The sequence below is a fragment of the Dasypus novemcinctus genome, chromosome 23, assembly GCF_030445035.2.
Source record: "Dasypus novemcinctus isolate mDasNov1 chromosome 23, mDasNov1.1.hap2, whole genome shotgun sequence".
Classification (NCBI taxonomy): Eukaryota; Metazoa; Chordata; class Mammalia; order Cingulata; family Dasypodidae; genus Dasypus; species Dasypus novemcinctus.
In genome coordinates this window covers 60,401,392-60,417,061 of record NC_080695.1, presented here as the reverse complement: position 1 = coordinate 60,417,061, position 15,670 = coordinate 60,401,392, and the positions used below count along the sequence as shown (strand labels likewise).

The 15,670-nt window shown below is 39.6% G+C and overlaps 1 protein-coding gene across 1 annotated transcript; it reads left to right on the top strand.

Annotated features, from left to right (window-relative positions):
* Window positions 1–14,005: 14,005 nt before the first annotated feature.
* Window positions 14,006–14,843, top strand: LOC101435927 (testis-specific H1 histone-like). Its single transcript, XM_058286229.1, has one exon. It carries the CDS (start codon window positions 14,061–14,063, stop codon window positions 14,841–14,843), a length of 783 nt encoding a protein of 260 aa, XP_058142212.1. The 5' UTR covers window positions 14,006–14,060.
* Window positions 14,844–15,670: the final 827 nt, after the last annotated feature.

Here is a 15,670-nt window from a genome sequence, read left to right as displayed (position 1 = left end):
GACCCTACATGGCTACTTGGTTCCTGACTCCTCTCTTAACCTCTCTCACCCTTTCCCCTTGTGACAATCCTCCATCCATATTGACCTCTTTGGGAGCCTCATGCATGTTAACACCGGCCTCAGGACCTTTGTACCTGTTCTTCATTTGCCTTGGACACTTTCCCCTGTAATAATATGGTTCACTCCCTAAACTCACTGGGAACTCTACTCAAATATCACTTCCTCAAATGTTGCCTTCCCTAACTTTCCTATATAGGAAAATAACTCCTGTCACTTTCTACCCCTTATTCTATATTATCATGTTTTTCATTTTACTTATTCGTCCCTGATTGTATTGTTTATTTGGTATTCACTTACTGTCTGTAACTTTACCATTCCCCCTGCACCCAAATTTGAACTCCAGGTCTAGTTGCTATTGTGAACAGGTTTTTCTGTTATAAAGTGAATGCTTGATACTTAGTTGTTAAATTAATAATAGAATATGACTTATTTTATTTCTGTTTTTAAAGGGATACTTTTCATTTTTGTCTTCTAAAAATCATCTTTATTTATAGACACTAAGTAAGGAATCAAGGACTTTGGGAGTCTTGGAATTGGGAGAGATCTCAAAGATCATCTATATCAATGTTGCCCACCAATTCTTTTTTTTTTTTTTTTTAAAGATTTATTTATTTATTTAATTCCCCCCCTCCCCTGGTTGTCTGTTCTTGGTGTCTATTTGCTGCGTCTTGTTCCTTTGTCCGCTTCTGTTGTTGTCAGCGGCACGGGGAGTGTGGGCGGCGCCATTCCTGGGCAGGCTGCTCTTTCTTTTCACGCTGGGCGGCTTTCCTCACGGGCGCACTCCTTGCGCGTGGGGCTCCCCCACGCGGGGGACACCCTTGCGTGGCACTGCACTCCTTGCGCGCATCAGCACTGCGCATGGCCAGCTCCACACGGGTCAAGGAGGTCCGGGGTTTGAACCGCGGACCTCCCATATGGTGGACGGACGCCCTAACCACTGGGCCAAAGTCCGTTTCCCGCCCACCAATTCTTTATCATTAGGTGAATCTGCAGGGGAAAAATATTCCATGTTCAAGAAGGTCTACAAGATGTTGCAAATTCTCTTGGAGAATTACAATGCACGTTAGTGTAGTGTAGGTGAGGAATTCTACCATGAAGAAAGCTGATTAACTGGGCTTAATCCAGCAATGACTGGGAAATTGACTTAAAATACATTTTCTGAATATGGTATTTTATTTCTCTGGAAATTTTCATGGTACTCTCCTTTTGCGGAATATATAGAAATACACATACATGCAGTACAGTATAGCAGGGGATCAGGACGGTGCAGTAATTAAGAGGACTGACTCCAAAGCTTCCAGCTGTGTCACCTTGGATGTGCTGTTTAATCACTCTGTGAACTGTCTCCTCGTGTGTAAAATGGGGATGCTAATAGTAGTACCTACCTCCTACAGTTGTAATTAAGATTAAATGGGTTACTCTATGTAATTTCTTAAAGAAGTGCCTGCACATAGTAAGCACCTAGGAACTGTAAGCTGCTTTTATATGCATATGCTTTTCATATAAATAAGAGGCAGAATACCACGCAGGAATCCAAACACTTTAGACCTTAGAAGCTTGATGGTAGTACAACATTGTGAACATAAATAGCAGCTCTGAGTTATATACTTGAATGTGGTTTAAAAGGGAAATTTTAGGTTGTATATATGTTACTGGAATAAAAATTATAAAAACAATAGCACATAGTACTAAACCCAAATGTAAATCATGGAATATAGTTAATCATACAATTAAAATGATATTCTTTTATTAATCGTAACAAAGGCGCCTCTCTAATGCAAGGAGTTAATATTGTGAGTAGGTGGGAAGGTATTGGGAATGTTGTATTTTATGCATAGTTTTTCTGTAAACTGACAACTTCTCTTTAAAAAAAGCAATGAGATTTTGAAATCATTGTAGTGAACTAGGATTTCTAACTTTTTTCCAGGAATTCCTCTTGGGCAGTTGGAAATCTCTCTCATTTCACTGAGCATTTAATGATCTCACATGACTTCTTTTTTTAATATGAGATATATATACAATTTTTTAAAAGTAATACACAAACCTTGTAAAAATTCAAATAATATGGAAACACGTAAGATAAAATGGTCTTTCCCTCCCATCCTCCAACAGTTGGGAGGCACCTCACTAGTATAATTGCTGTTAACTTTTTTAACAACAAATCAATTTTATTAATACATATTAACAAAGCATAAATTCATTCAAAGTGTACAGTCACTGGTATTCAGTATAATCACATAGTTGAGCTTTCATCTACAGTCAAGTGATTTTTGACAAGGCAGTCAAGACCTCCCAGCTGGACCACAACAGTCTATTCAACAAATAGTGGTATGAGAACTGGATAGCCATAATCAAAAGAAATAAAGAGGACCCCTATCTCACACACATTATTTAAAAATTAACTCAAAATGGTTCAAGGACCTAAGTATAAAAGTGGCAATCTATAAAACTACTAGAAGAAAATGTAGGAAAACATCTTCGAGGTCTTGCAGTAGGCTGTACTTTCTTAAACCTTACACCCAAAGCACAAGAAACAAAAGAAAATAGAGATAAATGGGACCTCCTCAAAAGTTAACACTTTTGCACCTCAAAGGTCTTTGTCAAAAGGCAACCATCTCAATGGGAGAAAATATCTGGAAATCACATGTCAGATAAGAGTTTAATAGCCATGATATGTAAAAAGTACCACAACTCAACAATAATAAAGCAAATGACCCAATTAAAACTGAGCAAAAGACTTAGACAACTGTACAAAGAAGAAATACAAATGGTGAAAAAAGCACATGAAAAACTTCTATATCACTAGCAATTAGGGAAACGCAAATCAAAACTACAGTGAGATATCATCTACTACCTATTAGAATGGCCACTATTAAAAAGTTGAAAAACTGTGTTAAAGAGGATGTAGAAAGATAGAAATGTTTTTTCACTGTTGATGGGAATGCAGAATGGTACAGCCACTGTGGAGGACTGTTTGGCAGTTCCTAAGGAAGTTGAATATAGACATAACATGTGGCCCGGCAATACCATTACTGGATATATACCCAGAAGAACTGAGAACAGTAACACAAACAGACATCTGCACACCAAAGTTCATAGTGACATTATTCACAATTGCCAAAAGTTGGAAACAACCCAGGTGTCTACAACTGATGAATGGATAAACAAATCGTGGTGTATACACATGATGGAATATTATGCAGTGTTAAGAAGAAATGAAGTTGTGAAGTATATGACAACATAGATGAACCTGGGGGACATTATGTTGAATGAAACAAGCCAGGTACAAAATGACAAATACTGTATGATTGTGCTATTATGAACTAAATATACTGTGTAAACTCATGGATTTAATTATTAGAATATAGGTCACCAGAAAATAGAATGAGGGTAGAGAATGGCAAGTGGAGGATTAATCTGTGCAGAATTTGTAAAAGGTTGTTTGTAAATCTTTGGAAATGAATAGAAATGGTGGAAGGACATCATAGTATTTGTATCTGACAGAGCTGTTATATGAGTGTGATAGTAGTTGACAGGGGCAAGTCTAAGGTCATTTATTATTACTAGAATGAAAACTCAAAAATGTGACATGGGACTGTTTAACATAGTGAAACCTATGCAAAATATGAATATGTGTGATGTTGCATATATAAGACTTTTTTTTACAAAATATAAGTACAAATAAATTAGAGATAGAAACAGAACAGCAGCTATGTATGACAGAGGAAGAAGAGAGAAATTGAGAGGTAATGAGGTTTTTTGTTTCTTTTTTGTTTATTATTATTATTGGAATAATGAAAATGCTCTAAAAATGACAGATGTGAAAGTCTATTTCTGAGTTCTTGATTCAGTTTCATTGGTCAATCTGTCTGTCTTTATACCAGTACAATGCTGTTTTTACCACTGTACCTAAGTAATATGCTTTAAAGTCAGTCAGGAAGTGAGAGTTCTCTAATTTTGTTCTTTTTAAAGGCATTTTTGGCTATCTGGGGCCCTTTCCCCTTCCAAATAAAATTTAATAGTTGGCTTTTCCTGTTCTGCAAAAGAAGACTTGGGATTTTTTTTGGGATTGCATTGAATCTATAAATCAATTTGGGTAGAACTGACATCTTAGTGATATTTAGTCATCTAGTCCATGAGCACAGAGTGTCCTTCCATTTAATTAAGTCTTCTTTGGTTTCTTTTAGCAATGTTTTGTAGTTCTCTGAATAAAGGTATTTTATGTCCTTGGTTAAGTTTATTCCTAAATATTTTAGTGTTTTAGTCGCTATTAAAAATGGAATTTTTTTCCTGATATCCTCTTCAGATTGTACATCAGTATTGTATAGAGATGCTATTGATTTTTGTATATTAATCTTGTATTTGCCACTTTGCTGAACTTGTCTATTAGTTTTGATAGCTTTCTTCTGGATTTTTTCAGGGTTTTCCAAATACAGGATCATATTGTCAGCAAATGGTGCAAGTTTTACTTCTTCCTTTTCTATTTGGGTGCCTTTTATTTCTTTGTCTAGCCTAATTGCTCTAGCTAGAACTTCTTGCACAATATTGAATAACAGAGGTGACAGTGGACATCCTTTTCTTGTTCCTGATCTCATGGGAAAAAGTTTAGTCTTTCATCTTTGAGTACAAGGCCAACTGTAGGTTTTTCATATATGCTCTTTGTTATCGCCACTTTTATTCTTTCGTTTGGATGAACTTCAGAAACACATCCTCAGTACAGTCAAAGGTTTATTTGACTGCAGCTCAGTGTTGTGGCTCAAACCTGGCTGAGGCGTTGGTGAAAATGCCCTCAGTGTTACAGCTCAAGCCTGGCTGAGGTGCTGGTGAAAGCGCTCCTGGGGTGAAGAGGAAAGCACGCAGCTTGGTGTTACAGCTCAGCTTGGCGTTACAGCTCAGCTTGGCATTGCAGATCGATGTTCGTCTCACCGGCAAAGATGGAAGTGTGCTCAGGGCTTTGGGGCTGCTCTTGATACAGGTTCACTGTGTTGCTGCCCCGGAGGTGGAGCCCCAAGTTGTGATGCTCTGATTGGTCAATCACTGGACCCACGTGAAGGCATTGGTTAGGGTTTGGAGACTAGATTAGCATTTTATGTTAATAGGATATCCTTACTGAGATGTGTTGATTGGCTGTTTATTAATTAGGGTAATGGAGCCTATTGGTTGAAAAATCTTTTATCCTATTGGTTCACTCAGGATCCCTTACCCTATTGGTTGACTCAGGATCCCTCTGCCTAGGGGTCACAGTTCTGTTACCAACCCGCTCCTTCACACTTTACCATAGTAAGAAAATGTCCTTCTATTCCTATCTTTTGGAGTGCTTTTATCAAGAAAGTGTGCTATATTTTGTCAAATACCTTTTCTGAGTCAAGAGGATCATGTGAATTTTCTTCTTCAATTATCAATGTGATTTATTACACTAATTGATTTTCTTATTTGAACCACCCTTGCATACCTGGGATAAAGCACACTTGATCATGGTGTATAATTCTTTTACTGTGCTTTTGGATTCTGTTTGCAATTATTTTCTTGAGGATTTTTACTTCTATATTTATTAGAGATATTGGTCTATAATTTCCTTTTTGTTTGTTTGTTTGTAGTATCTTTACCTGGTTTTGGTTTTAGGGTCACACTGGCTTCATAGAATGAGTTTGAGAGTGTTCTTTCCTGTTCAGTTTTTTGGAAGAGCTTGAGCAAGATTGTTATTAGATTATTTTTGAATGATTTGTACAATTCACCTGTGAAATCATTTGGTGCTGGGCTTTTCATCTGTAGGAGGTTGTTTTTTTGTTTGTTTTTTTCTTTTGGAGGTTTTTTGATGGCTCTTTCAATCTCTTCACTTGTAGTTGGTTTGCTGAGGTCTTCTGTTTCTTCTAGGTGGTTTGTTGTGTTTCTAGAAATTTGCCCATTTCCTGTACACTTTCTAGCTTTTTGGCATAGTATCCTCTTATGATCACTCTCATTTCTGTGGGGTTAGTGGTATTGTCCCCCCTCTCATTTCTGATTTTATTTATTTGCATCTTATCTTTTTTTTTTTTTAAGTCTAGCTAAGAGTTTTTTTTATTTTATTGATCTTTTTAAAGAACCACCTTTTGGTTTTGTTGATTCTCTCTGTTTTTTTGTTTTGTTTTGTTTTGTTGTTCTTGATTTCATTTATTTCTGCTCTGATCTTTACTATTTCTTTCCTTCAGCTTGATTTGGGATTAGTTTGCTTTCCTTTTTCTAGTTCCTCCTGGTGTGCAGTTAGTTAGTTATAACTCTTTTTTAAAATATAAGTATTGAGGGCTATAAATTTCCCCATCAGCACTGACTCTGCAGTATCCTATAGGTTGTGATATGCTATGTTCTCATTTTCATTTGTCTCCTGATATTTGCTGAATTTTCTTGCAATTTCTTCTTTGACCCACTGATTATTTAAGAGTGTGTTGTTTAATCTCCATATACGTATGCATTTTCTGTCCAATAGTTGACTTCCAGCTTTATTCTGTTATGATCAGAGAAAGTGTTTTGTGTAATTTTAATCTTTTAAAATTACTGGGTCTTGGGGCCTGACTCAACATATGGTCTGTCCTGGGGAAGGATCTATGAGTGCTTGAAGAGTGTATATCCTGCTGTTTTTAGGGAATAATGCTCTCTCTATATCTATTAGGTCTAGTCCATTTATCATATTATTCAAGCTCCCTGTTTGTTTATTCTCTCTCAAAACGTTCTATTCAATACAAAGACGGTGTATTGAAGTCTCCAACAATTATTGTACAGACATTTATTTCTCCCTTCAGTTTTGCTAATGTGTGCCTCAAGTATCTTGCAGCACTCAGGTTAGGCATGCAAATATTTAGTATCGTTATTCCTTCTTGTTGAATTGCCCCTTTTATTAATTATTCACCCCTTATAACAGTTTGCATTTAAAATCTATGTTGTTTAATATTAGTATTGTTATTCCAGCTCTGTTTTGGTTACTATTTACATGGAATATTTTTTCCAGCCTTTCACTTTCAACTTGATAGCTGAGGTGTGTCTCTTGTAGACAGTGTATAGATGTCTCCTATTTTTTTAATCCATTCTATCAGTCTATGTCTTTTGATAGGGGAGTTTAAGATGTTAACATTCAATGTTATTACAGAAAAGGTATTACTTACTTCATCCATTTTTTCCATTGGGTCTCTGTTTTCATATTGTACTATTTTATGCCTATTTACCCTTCCTAATAATCTCATTTCTACATTCTTATCTATTTCTCTCACCCTTTTCTCTTCCTTTCAGGCTGCAGCACTTCCTTTAGTATCATTTGCAAATCTGGTCTTTTGGTAACATATTCTATCTGTTTTTGTTTGACTGTGAAGACTTTGAACTCCCCTTCATCACTGACCAATAGTTTTGTCAGATACAGAATTCTTGGCTTGTAGTTTTTCTCTTTCAGTAGCTTAAGTGCATCATATTTTTACCTCCTTAGTTTCTAATGAGAGGTTAACAATTGGCACTTATGGATTGTATGTGATTCTTTGCTTTTCTCTTGCTGCTTTCAGAATCCTCTCATTATTTCTGATATTTGTCATTCTGAGTAATAGGTATTTCAGGGTAGGTCTATTCAGATTTATTCTGTTTGGGGTGCATTGTCCTTGGCTATTGATATTTATGTCTTTCATCACCGTTGGGAAATTTCCGATCATTATTTCTTCAAATATTCTTTCTGCCCTTCTTCTATTCTCTTTTCCTCTTGGGACACTGATAATGCATATGTTTGCATGTTTCACATCGTCATTCAATTCCCTGAGGACCTATTCCATTTTTTCCCATTCTCTTCTCCTGTCTTTTCCAGTTAAGATGTTGTCTTTGAAATCACTAACTCTGTCTTCGAGCAATTCAAATTTGCTCTTATGTACCTCTAATGTATTTAAATCTCATCTATTGTGTCCTTCACTTCCATAAGCTCTGTTACTTTTCTTTTCTGGCATTCAAATTGTTCTTTCTGCTCCCCCAGTGTCTTCACATCATTTCCTTTATCTCTATAGTCATATTCTCTTTAAATTCTTTGAATTGATTTAGGAGAATTATATGATTATCATTAATTGTCTTAAAATTCTGTATCTCTTCAGGATATTTGGTTTGTTCCTTTGGCTGAGCTATCTCTTCCTATTTCCTAGTATGGCTTATACTTTTTTTGCTGATGTCTAGGCATCTAAATATGTCAGTGAATTTACACTGGTGGCCAATTTCTCTCTCTTGCCTATTGCTATTATTTTTTCACTGCTGTTCTTTGATATTTGGTTCAACTTCTTCAAAGTCTTTAAAATTGCCATGCTTAAGTTATTAAAATTGGGTCAGGGAATCGCTAATGGCAGATTTTCTCCCAGGAGTTCAGGTTGAGTGAGACCTATAAGCACTTTTTCCCCTTGCACTTTCCAGACAAGCCAGGAGTTGGTGTGTGTCAGCACACTTTTCCATGGAGTTGTTTCTTTCAGTACCTGCTTTCCTGTGTTTTGTTCTGCCACAGCCAAGATTCAAAGTGGGGCTCTGCTGGCCAAATTCACTGAATAGAAGCCCCCTGACTCTCTTTCTCTTTTCCTTTGAAACAGCTCACAGTGAGGGTGGTGTCTGTTCCCCTCTCAGCTGGCTGCCATAAGCCAAGTGTTTTATCCCAGCTTGGAGGTGAAAGGTGGGAGCCCTTTCCAGGTGCTGCAGGGGCTTGGTAATTCATATTTGTTGTTTTGGGTTCTTTGTCTCTCTGTCCTTCCCCCTTCTGGGATTATGTAGCACTGTTCTTTTCTGCTGACCCCCAAAGCAGATCCCTCAGACAGCTTTTGGCCCTTTTTCAGTTGTTTTTATGAGAGAGTTGAGCCCTGCCTGCCTACGCCAATGCCTTCTTTCTGGAACTTTCACATGACCTCTCGATTTCTTTATTTCTCATTGCTAAGCCATACTTAAATTTCAAAACTATAAGCAAAATAATAACGAAGACCTGGATATGCAGATAAGCAATTGTCTCTCACAAATACAATTGTACTATTTCTCTGTTTCTGTCTGGCTCAGGCCCCTGTCTATCTCTCTGTCTTTATTTGTCTTTTGTTTGTCTGGCTATGACTGTCTTTCTTTATCTCTGCCTCTATTTTTGTCTGCCTTGATATCTTTCTTTGTAATTCTGTCTCTCATACACACACAGAAACAATACACGTGGTTGTACGTGTGTGTGCTTGCATGCGTATTTTCCCAGACGTGACTCTGTCCTTTCTTTCATCTTAAACTGTCTTGACTCTCCTTTCTATTTGTAATGAGATGATGGAATTCTGTAATGAGGGGGTAGGTTTCAATAACATACACACATTAACTGTCACCCTCACTTGTGCTTTGTTTGAATTGGGCTAAGTGAAAGACAAGGGCCCCTCTCAGTGGCTTCTATTCTCTGAATTTGTGCTGTAAATATGTCAGTGTTAACTTGGCCAAGTGTTCCATTTGTGAGGATTCCCCTTCCCTCCCAAGATTTCATTTTAAAATTACCTATTTGTGGTTCAAGTTTTGTCTCTTTCTGAATCTCAGCCCCACCCAAGGTCAGCCACTTTTCATCTCTGGTTTTCAATTATCTTTCTTGCTTTTATTCCCATCTACAACTTGGGTAGCTACCTAGCAATTTGAATCAGGGTGTTCAGCCCCTGAGATTTGTTAGAGAATAGAACTTCTGATAATAAGTGTTGGTTGACAGGCCCCATTTTCTCTGTGCATTGTTTAGTGGTGGGAAGAAATGACATATAAACAGTAAACCAAATCTTAACAGTTTCTTTATAGTAATTCCCCTATCACTTTCATTATGGGCAGAAAATCTGTGGTCTCCAATTGAAACAAGGACATTTAACTCCAGCATTTTTTATTACATTTGTCCAAAGAAGATTGCAAGTAGATTTTCAAGGCATCAGAACAGTACCTACAAAAAATCTGTCAGGAAGGGGTTTGTTTTTGTGGGTTAAAAAAAATCCCAACTTCTTTTTGACCTAATGCCATCTGTCTTTGGAAAGTTACCACATGTGACATATTTGGACTGCCTTGTAAAAACACAATTTTTATTTGACAGTTTTAATATTTTGAACACTCCATGTTGACATTTTTATCAGACGGGTTGTTTTTGTTGGCAGTAGGAGTTTGCAAACTAATGAAGAAAATAAGAAAGGAAATTAGCTTGAAGCTGCTGAATATTTGCTACCAGAAGGTAAATGAAGGAGGTACCAGCATCTAGAAATAATTACCATTATTGCCACAGTCCTCCATTAGTGCTGGCAAAAGACCCAGGGTCTGACAGTTAAATTAAAGCTTCCAACCCAGTGAAAAATTAGCAGCAGAAAGCTTGAATTTGGGTAACATCACTCTGCATGCCATTTATTGTAAGACTTGGTAACTTTGCTCCATTCATAAGATTCATTGGTGGGTAAGAGTGCTTAGAAGAATGTAGAAAACAAATACATCTATAGCAGGCAGTGTTTACAAAGCAATGGCCCAAACCAGTTTGCTTTTAAAATAAGAGCTTGCTCAATAGAATTCTTTTTTTTTTTTTATTATGTGGCACTAGATGATGACTCAAGGCTAGGCTTTGAAGTCAGCAAAACTTGAATGAATGTAAAGCTCAGATCTAACACTTATTGACTATGTGTCCTTGAGCTGGTGACTCCACCTTTCTGAGCATTAGTTTCCTGTCCTTCAAAATTTAGACAATAATGATAATAACCTACCAAATAAGGTTACTGAGGAGTAAATATGATAAATGTATATGAAGTGTATAGCATGATGCCTGGTACTCATTATCTCTTAACTGAAAAGAATAGTAATAGTTGTTCTTAGTGTTGTTCAGGCAAATGGTAGAGTGAGAGAGAAATTACAATGGAGGCATTTGGAGGCTTCTTGGAGGAGGTGGAAGTGGAGCTTGGTCTTGAAATAAGAGTAAGGCTTTGGCACAAGCATATGGGTTGGGAGAAGAATGGCAACTGAGATGGACAAGCATGCTTGGGCAAAAGTCTGGAGATGGGAGAGTTTATGGGTTATTCAGGGAGTGAGAGAAGGGACAAGAGCGAGGGAATGGCTTTGAACCATTATGGTTTCAGGACCACTTTTCTTTGTGGCTTCTCAAGCACAAAAGTTAGCCTTTTTGGTACCCAGGCAATTTTCTTCAAACTAGTCAGCTCTTGGGCATCTAGACTATAGGGAGAGTCCAAGGAATCTCTCTGCCATTCAAACATGTGGCATTTCCCCAAAGACCCTCAAAAGCACTAACTCCTTCTTCCTCAACCTGGTCAGCACTTGCCAATCAGATAGATGTGTGGGAAAATAGCTTGAATTTGAACGTGGGAACCTGACTTGAAGTTGAAATGTTTTCATAATGCAGATAAAAAGTGTGGGCTTAGGAACACCGACCTTGACTAGACCGAACATTGTCTTGTCAGCACGAAAATTGTTTGAGTGAGGAGGCATTTGAACTTTGTATGGCCTGTTCCTAGTATTTCAGGTGTTGCAGCTTTAATAACAAGCAGCGTTGAAAGTAAACATAGATAACTACTGCTTTGTAATTTCTCATAAATACGATGTGGAAACTAGGGTCAAGGCTCTCAGTTCCAGAAGCAGTTGAGTCCTCTGGTCCTATCTTTCTTTTGTCTTGGCGTCTTTCTTTCTGTTCTTTTATTTCTTAAGTTCTGTGTTGCCTTCCCTTTGTGCAAACCTATTGCTGAGCTGGTCTCAGCAAAGATGAATAATGGTTTCTTCTTGAATAATACTAATTAGGGAAATGGGTATGATGCTGCAATACAAATGCAGTGGTACAATCTTTTAGAAAGTTAATATGGCAGGATCTGTTAAAATTAGATATATGAATACCCCTTTACACATGAATAAAACTTTGAAGAATCTATCCTACAGAAATATAAAAATACTAGTACATAATTTCTGGTATTTGTATCAGCCCTTTGGCAAACTAAAACACTCAGGGTCATAGTACTCTGCCCTGATTTAAGGATTGGGAGAAGGTACAGTAAGGGCTGTGGATACTCTTGAATTAGAACTGAGATTATGAAGATAAACTGCTCCCTGCTCTGTAGAGAACATATACAACAGAGAAAAGTTCAAGCTTGGGGAAAAGGAAACCCTAGCACACTAAAGAACTCGGGCCTTAGCATTAAATAGGCTTAGGTTTGAATCCCAACTGTACTGCATACTTCTGTGTGACCATATATTGTTGTGTCATTTTCATGGTATTTTACCTTCACAATTTAGCCTTAATCTGCCTTTACAGCCTTATCTCCTAGTGCTCTTCTACTCATTATCAGCCCACCCCTTCTCCTTTATACTTGTGTATTTACTTGGTAGATCTACCTGTGAGCCTGTTAGAGAGGTGAAACTTCTAGTACCATCCCATATATAATGTATCATAAACTATAGTTTATAAAGGTCCTCAGGTAATTCATGTGCACATTTAAGTTTAAGAAGCTCTGGTTGAAGCTATATCCTGAAATTTTCATCCCTGGAGGAAATTATGTCACAGTTCAGCTTATGACTGCTGTGTATATGTGGTTGTCCTCTGAAAAAGTTTTGTAATATGAAGAGTTCTTTGTATTAATCCCAACTAAACTGGACCCAAGCAAGTTAGAGCATCTTGAGTAGCTAGTTTCCCTTCATTTCCACTCCTTTGATGTTCACCCTGCTTCTTTCTACTCATCTTCTGCGAGTTTCCTTCAGAATCCAGAGAAAGCCTCCTTACCAGGGAAGATTTTAAGGACAATCACATGCTACTTTGTATAAAGTAGGATAGTGCTGGGCTGCGAGACAAAGGGGACGTTCGTTCAAAGCTTATCTGGCTCTTAGAGATGTGTTTATTTGGTTGGAAAGACAAGGCATAAACATTCATTGTAAATACTTTTATCACTTATATTTGGATAGTCCTTGCTTATCTACAAAGAGCCATCATCTCTGCTGAACCTTTGCAATAATTCTATCATGTTGGTAGGAAGGGATCTTTAGCCTAATTTTTTAGATAAAGAAGTCAGGTCTAAATATAGTAAAGTATTTATCATTGCCATACAGCTGTTAAGAGCAAGGATATGTATCCTTGTCTTTCAGCTCCAAGGCCAGGGCTTTTCCTTTAAAAAATTAATTTTGCCACCTTATACCTTCTGATACCAAACTAATTCAAAATAAAGAAAACAATATTGGATTGCAAAAGTAATTGTGGTAGTTGAGAAGGGAAATCATTTGACTTGAAAGATTGGGGAGGCTTCAAGGAAAAAAGAGAATTTATCAGGACTTTGAAATATGAGGATAGTTTATCTGAGGGGGAAAAGTCCAAGAAAAGGGAACTACAAAGGTGGGAACAGAAAATAAAGTACGTTAGAAGAATACGATTAGTCCAGTATTCTTAGGTTATTTGAAATTTGACTAGTTCAAAGCCAATTGAATGATTCTCCCAAACTTTCCAAGTGTGGGAATCATTGTTCAGTGTAGAGGGACCACAGTGTTTCCTGTTTTGTTTCATGCTCCACAAAAGAAGAACATGAGACAATACTAACAGGTGGGACCTAAAGTTAGGAGTTTCTAGGCAAGGATGTGTTTCATAGACGACCACAATTACCTTTTTCAGGCACTGTACTGTTTGTTTTGCGATAGCTGGGAGCAGCTTCTCCCACCTTTGGTAAATGGGGAAACGATGCTGTGCAGGGCCACAGGAAAAAAGCGGACTTCAGAAAACTGTCGAGATCAAAACCAATGAGAATTATGCGGCATAACCCTGGAGATTATAAGGGACTGTGATAGTTAGGAGTGAGGAGGAGTTCAAGATCCGGATTGGTTTAGACTGGGTAAGAAGTCGTGTATGATTGGTTATTAAGTGAAACCGCCCTCAAAATCTCTTTTGTGACGTGACCCATCCAGCCCCAGCATTAGGAGCAGCCTTGGCGGGTGAGGCCCAAAGCCAGTGTCAGCGGCCCCGCGGGAGCAGGAGCAGGAGCGGGAGCGGGAGCGGGAGCGGGAGCGGGGCCATGGCTGAGGCGGCCGAACCCACTGGCGAACCCCAGAGCGCTGAAGTGAAACCCCAGAGCGCTGAAGTGAAAACCCAGCAGCCCGCGGAGAAGGGGTTCAGGGCACCGCACAGGCGGGTCCCGTGCTCCGTGCTCAAAGTGTCGCAGCTGCTGCTCGGGGCCATCACCTCACACAAAGGGCTGACTCTGGCCGCGCTCAAGAAGGAGCTGGGAAACGCGGGCTACGAGGTGCGCCGGAAGTACTTCCGGCCCTCGGGCGAAGCGGCCCAGCCGGAGGCGAGAAGCACGCTCCTCCGCGTCAGCGGCAGCGACGCCGCCGGCTACTTCAGGGTCTGGAAGGTTCCGAAGCCCAAGAGGAAGCCCAAGTTTGTGGGGGGCTCCCGCGCTTCGAGGAAGACCCCAGCCCGGCCGCGGGGCCCGCGGAGGCGGCGGCCGCGGCGCCAGGCGGCCAGGAGGGCCCGGCAAGTGTGGAGGCGCAGCGCGAGGGCGGAGGCCAGGGCGAAGCGCGCGAGGCCCCAGCCCAAGCGCCAGCGCCGTCCCGGGGCCAGGGCGGCGGCGGGGGGCGCGAGCAAGCCTGGAAGACGAGAGGAGAAGCGGCCAGGCTCGAAGCCAAAGGCAGAGAAGCACGCCGGGAAGCGGGGGAAACGCGCGGTCCCGAAGCCATCGCCGCTTAAAACCGACCGGCCTTCTAGCGAGCAGGGGAAGACCTCTGAGCCCGGGGCCGCCGGCGCAAAGGCTCCTGTGAGATCGAAGGGTTCTTGGAATGCAACTGGGAGTTCCTAGCGTGGGAGCCTCTACTCTCTCCAGGCACAGAGGCCGTTCTCGGGAGTCTCCGACAAGAGCAGTTCTCACGTTCTTTGAGACGGATGAAACAATTTACGAGACCTTTCCCCTGCGTTATGTCTGTTTCCTCTTTGCCGCAGCTCGTAGAAGGGAAAGGGTGGGTGTTCAGGTGAGGTGTGTAGGGCTGACAGAGAAACCGGTCCAGGAAGGCGCCTTTCAGAAGGAACGAAGAGAACAGGTAGCAGAAAACCAGGAAATTAATGGGGTCAGACAGAAGAATGAATTAATATTAAACACCCTAGCTAATCCAGACTGAGTTATGGGGAGGAAGGAAAGGGTAGGGGCATCATAAGGACAGGAGTCGAGGAGACAATCTTTATGGTAAGTGATTTCACTGATCTAGACTGTTCTCGTTTGAAATCCTATTAGGAAAAACATCTCTTCTCCTGAAATTTATTGTAATGAGTTTGTAATTTTTACCTTGAGTTGAAAACCTATTTTAACTTAAAAAAAAATCTTATATGGTAGTCCTCAGTTAAACGAGATAAGTGTGTGAAAGTTTCTAGTAGAAGAGTTGGCATAGGGTAGGTACTCATCACTGAGTTAAACAGGTGTATAAAACATGATGGGATGGGAATGTAGTAGAGCAGAAAACTGTACTGGATCAGTTCTTATGAAACTAGGATTCTAGTCAGAGTTCTGCTCCTCTGACCTTATCTGAATTATTACTCACCCTTTCATGGCTTGGTTTCCTTCACTGTGAAAAGCTGGGATTGGGCTAGGATGATGTTAGGTGATTTTAGGTACTGGTAAAATAAGAGGGGTTT

What these genes read in the sequence shown, in the direction of transcription:
- LOC101435927 (XM_058286229.1), top strand. Translation starts at nt 14,061, where the DNA reads ATGGCTGAGGCGGCCGAACCCACTGGCGAACCCCAGAGCGCTGAAGTG.